Below are 5,337 nucleotides of genomic sequence, written 5' to 3'. Positions count from 1 at the left end.
GTTAAATATGAAAGAAATTTTTAGAAAATTTATGGAGAATCATGTTAACAACATGTAATTGTAAAAATAATAAATATAATATAAATATAATATAAAGATATCTTTGTAAGATTCTGACGGTTGATGTTTATTTTCAGCATCAAAATAAGTCATAACTGATATTTGTCAGTTTTGATTACATGTCTACTTTGATGCTAAAAATAAGTATCGAGTATCAGCATTGTACCTTAATGCAATACATTGGGTGCTTTTCGGTTGGGTGCTTTCGGACACAAGCGTCGTTCTATCCTTGTTGACATTCAGAAGATTTGTTTGCGTCGCATGCTCCAACATGCCCCTACCGCATTCTTACTCTATGAAGCGTTGGAATGAGTAAGAGCTGTAGTAGGAGCATATTACATGTTGGAACACGCGAACAAACTTAAAGATAGAACGATTGTGTCAACTTGTGTTATCAAATGAAAAGCACGCTTATAATAGTAACATTAATTTAATATTAATTACAATTGTCTTTTCTTTATGTTTAACAACTTTTTGTTTATCGTTAATATAACGTTTGTTGCAATTAATTACATATTTAGTAATATCGCAAAATAATCTCTTTATTTTGTGAATCATATCATGTGCTAAAGAAGATAATGCACAATTAATTGAAAGTATGTTTCAGTTCACGTATAATGCACGTGATATATCACTTTAGTCCTTGTTATTCGAAAAAAAGCTCAAATATTGTGTCATCCCATGACTTTCTCTTGACTTGAGAGAAAAAAATTTGTTATGAACGCTAATCTTATTAGCGTTCATAGTCATATAACGGAAATCCATATAACGGATTCCATTTGCAAATATAGGGATTGCAAATTACTTGCAGGTGTAACAAATATTCTTTTTTGTATTCACTACAAAAATTATTTGCAACAAGTACTAAATATTTATCAAATATGCAAATTTGTTTGCTATAACAACAAACAAATTTGACAATTAAATTTTGCAATTCTTTTGCGTACATAGCAAAATCATTTTTCTCTGTGTGGCGTGTACTTTCGCACTTATATGTGAAACAAATTTATTAATATTAATTTCAATTAACACACTAGAAGGACCGGATAAAGGAGCTAAATTGGTTCCATCAGTCTTTCTAGATAAAAAATAAAGAATTAAATAAAAATTCAACTATTTTATATAATTGAAAATTTTTTTTATTAAAATTAAGAAAAGTTATAAAAGGATATGACGTGGAAGTAAAATTGAAAAAAGTTATATTAGTTTGAATTTCGCGAGGAACAAATTGGCTACCTCGATCCTTCTAGTGTTGAATCTATTATTAAGTTGCTTTTTTTATTATAACATTATAATTTAATTACATTTAAAGATTATTTATATTAATTATATTATAATTAAATATTATATTTAAATATTATATTATGATATTATATTTAAAGTATATTTAAGTATATTTAAAAGTATATTTAAAAAAGTTATTTGAGATTAATAATGTAAACAAATAAGTTTTGTGTAAATCTTCGATTTTTATTCGCGCGATCATTGAAAAGTTTATATCTTATTCTGCATACTTCACTTTTCAAACTTCGTGCCGATAGCAATGTTTACTTGTATATTTACACAATATATTACTAATATCGATTTTTATATAAATTAACTTTAATCTCGATTCAAATTATTTTTCATCTTTTTCTAAACTCTAGAACTAAAAAAAAACAAATAGTAATATAAAAGTTAAACTGAAATTAAAATTAATCTACGTTGATAGAAATGAACATAGATAATTCTAAGAACTGGAAAAAGACAGTAAATTAAATCAAGATTAAAGTTAATCTACATTAATGGAAATAGGCAGAAACACATGTTAACATGTTCAACTCACCGAAGAAAGAAGCTCACTCAGGATATTCAGTACTGGCATTCCGAATTTCCCAGAACTTTCTGAGATACAACTGCTGATTGCTGACCTGAGACAGTGTGAATAAGATAGTGTGGAATTCGAATTCTTTTTCAATAAGAATTTATCTACATAATAGGAAAACTTGTGCGCATGTGTAAAGTAACGTAGCAACTTGATTCATTGACGGAGCAGATCGGCTGGGTGTCTATAGGGGCTCTTGTCCTCCTATACAGTCGTGGACAGAATTGCACGTTTTTTTTTTCAGCGAATCGATTTTTCCACACCTTTGTTTTCAATGAATTTCGGAATGTAGTCTAGATTCAAGTATCGGAATGCAGTCTTATGGATTCAAAAATAAAAAGCAATCGGTGAGTAAGCATATTTCGAGACTCATTGAAAAGACGTGTTATAACCGTTTTGTGTTCTATCCACGATTGGACTGTACTACTGATGGGGATATATGCCAGCACTAGCACAAGAGGAGCAATGTCCAACCCCCAGTCCCCCACCACGAGATAGAACTTCACCAGCGCTACTATGTATGGACAGTTCAAATCATAGTATAAGAATAGGAGTTATTAATTCGTTGATTAATCAATCGCATTACGTGTAAATATAGTTTTTTATAAGATAAAGTTGCACATGTTTAATATAAGGTAAAGTCCTATTGTTTTCCATTTACACATAAGTAAAACTGAGAAGCTGCGCACAATGAAAGAAATAGGAAACAGGGAACAGAGAAAAAGAATTTCAATCTATCAGAAATCATGTATTGTGGAATACACAGAATACATTTCTAATTCACAACTCTTGAGTTTGAAGTGAGCCGAGTATTTCCACAGATGTCTATATTAGTACTAGATTGCTAACTTCTTAGTCGATTAGGGGCCGATTGTTCCACTTTTTGGTAAATTTTACCAACTGTGAGGTAAATTTAGTAATTCACGCATGTGATTGGATAATCTTGCTACTTACTCAACAGATAAAATTTATCAAAAATTGGAACAACAGGTTTTTAATCGGCGTTTAACTGATTAATCGCAATTTGCTATTTAATAGAATTTATTGGTCAATTCTAGGACTCTATAAAAGGTATTTATTTTTAATTATAAAAGAGAGAAAGATATTTCATTGAACAGTAACAACAGACTAAATTAGAACAACCAATCAAATGCTTGCTCCGAAATTAATAGACGCATTCAAGTTGGGCAAAGTTGCTAGTCTGCTTGTCGAGCGATTGGCAACGTTCAGTGAACTCAACAGTTGAGCGTTTCACTATTATTGGTGTATTTTTTTACATCACTCAATTAGCATTTTAAATCTGGAAGAATACATCAATAGCAGCGAGCGCTTACTTAACTGTTGAATCCGCTATTGAATGCAGCCATTAGATGCGTAACGAAGTCAGAAGCATAATCGCTCACTAAGCGCTCAGTGAGCTCTGGTCTATATTTTTAAATCTAATGGAATATGCCAATCAAATTCAAGAGCTCAGTGAACGGTCGTGCTTCTAGATGCACTCATTGCATTCAGCAGAAAAAGTTGCTTTGCAATTATTATAAAATTCTTCAATACGATTGGTTCTTGCTTTTGATTTCTTAAGGTATCTTTTTATGTCGACACTCAACGCTCATTTTCGCCAAAATAAGTCATGTGATAAGGTAAATTTTCGCGGATCACTTAAACCGGCTATTTCAGCGATAAAAAGGATCATGTGATCAAAATTGACGAATGTCAAGCGTTAATTTTGATCATGTTATTTATTTTGAAAATGAACATCGATACTAAGCGCTCATTTTTAACGTCAAACAAATTATGTGATAAAAATTAACGCTTGATATTCATCAATTATTATGTGATCTATTTTGATATTAAAAATGATTGAATGTCAATAAGAAAGGCACTTTAACCAACTCTTTGATCGACGATTAGTCCATAGAAATTGACTAATCATATTTAACAGTTATGATTGGCCAATTCCAATAGATTAACCGTCGATTAGTTAATCAGAGTTGACGTAATGGCCTATAATGGTGCAGTCACAATAGGAGGAATAAGGAATTAGAAATAAGAAATAACGATTCCAACCTATCAGAAACTGTGTATTTCAATGTATCTAATTTCTAATAGGTTGAAATCTTTATTTCTTATTCGTTTTATTGTGCTGTATCTTAAAAGCCGCAGCACAGACACAGTTTTGCATAATGCATAAGGAAATGAATCAATTAAAATCCTTTATTTCTTTCCTTTTCATGAAATAAAGAACTCTGATTGGTTGATTAGCTGCGTTTGGTAATGCAAATCTGAAGCGTCGGAATGCTCTTATATTATAGCATATGTCACGTGCACTGTAGAAAAAGAGCACTCCGACGCCTCAGATTTGCATTACCAAACGCAGCTATTTTCTTATAGCCTCATGTTTTATGCATAAGAAATTTAACCAATCTGAATTCTTTATTTTATGGAAAAGAAAGAAACGAAGGACGTTGATTGATACATTTTCTTATGTATTACGTGTTAAACACCAAGGAATAGCAATAGCGATAGGAATAACACGATTTCAACCTATCAGAAAGTGTATATTCCAGTGTATCTAATTTCTGATAGGTTGAAATCGTGTTATTCCTATCGCTATTCCTTGGCATTGTGTTTAAGGCTTTATGTATTATGTATTATGCAAGAGTTTGTGCTCCCCTTACAAACGTATGCCGTCATGTGTCGTGTCATCGCTTGTGGCGGGAAAATGCATGTTACTGCGCATATCATGCACTTGTGTTGAACACGTGACCGAATGATTAAAATTGATGATTTATCTGAAAAAAATTATATTATTTTAAATCGCGTTTCAGTATAATCCAAAATTCTGCATTTTAACTTTCGACGAATCTTGCAATGTAATGTTCGAATAGAAATACGAAGAGTTAAACTTCAAGCAACTAAACGCAAGGTTATCCACAAATTTTTACATAATAATGGGAACATTTCACGGAATTATCTGCGAGAAATTCACGGAATTACTTAGAGAATCTTTTCACTGGATTCTGACTTTTTCAATCGATAGACTTAATTTTCGCATCAATATTTTGAGAAAAGAACTTGAAACATCGTTCCAGAAATATTTGGTTGTAGTTCAACTTCCTTCCCAGCAATGTGCCTTTAGTTATTTCATGTCATGTGCATGACTCGAATTTTGATAAAACGATTAAAAAAACTCGCATCTTATCGTTTCTTATATGATTACACAACTACATCTCGATGTTTACTTTGCTGAGGAGAATGACGCACAATACATTTCTGAGTCGTTCTGCCCATATTAATGGATCCTCTTACGAGGTAAATACATTTGGTAATCGCCTTTTTTCTTGTCTCATAATTTTCTATTGCCTTTTAATTTATTGCATTTATTAAAAAATCGAAAATTTTTGTTATAATTA

At 31.3% G+C, this 5,337-nt stretch overlaps 2 protein-coding genes across 3 annotated transcripts in view; one reads left to right on the top strand and one right to left on the bottom strand.

The window, feature by feature from the left end:
- The window catches only part of LOC108684065 (E3 ubiquitin-protein ligase RNF14-like), a 12,076-nt gene extending 9,756 nt beyond the window's left edge, over window positions 1-2,320 (bottom strand). The window contains exon 1 of the mRNA XM_018188101.1: window positions 1,886-2,320. The gene's annotated coding sequence lies outside the window, so the exon portion shown is untranslated. The remainder of the gene's footprint in view (window positions 1-1,885) is intronic.
- A 2,325-nt stretch (window positions 2,321-4,645) lies between these two features.
- LOC108695076 (folylpolyglutamate synthase, mitochondrial) overlaps window positions 4,646-5,337 on the top strand; it is a 2,749-nt gene continuing 2,057 nt past the window's right edge. Inside the window, exon 1 of one of the 2 annotated variants that reach the window (XM_018204824.1) lies at window positions 4,646-5,236. In XM_018204824.1, coding sequence (XP_018060313.1) covers window positions 5,159-5,236 — 78 coding nt within the window. In that variant the 5' untranslated portion in view covers window positions 4,646-5,158. The remainder of the gene's footprint in view (window positions 5,237-5,337) is intronic. The other variant, XM_018204826.1, reaches the window with a different exon arrangement.

The sequence above is a fragment of the Atta colombica genome, unplaced genomic scaffold, assembly GCF_001594045.1.
Source record: "Atta colombica isolate Treedump-2 unplaced genomic scaffold, Acol1.0 scaffold126, whole genome shotgun sequence".
In the NCBI taxonomy this organism is placed as follows: Eukaryota; Metazoa; Arthropoda; class Insecta; order Hymenoptera; family Formicidae; genus Atta; species Atta colombica.
The sequence above is the reverse complement of the archived record's forward strand: the minus strand, read 5'-3'. Positions and strand labels throughout refer to the sequence as shown.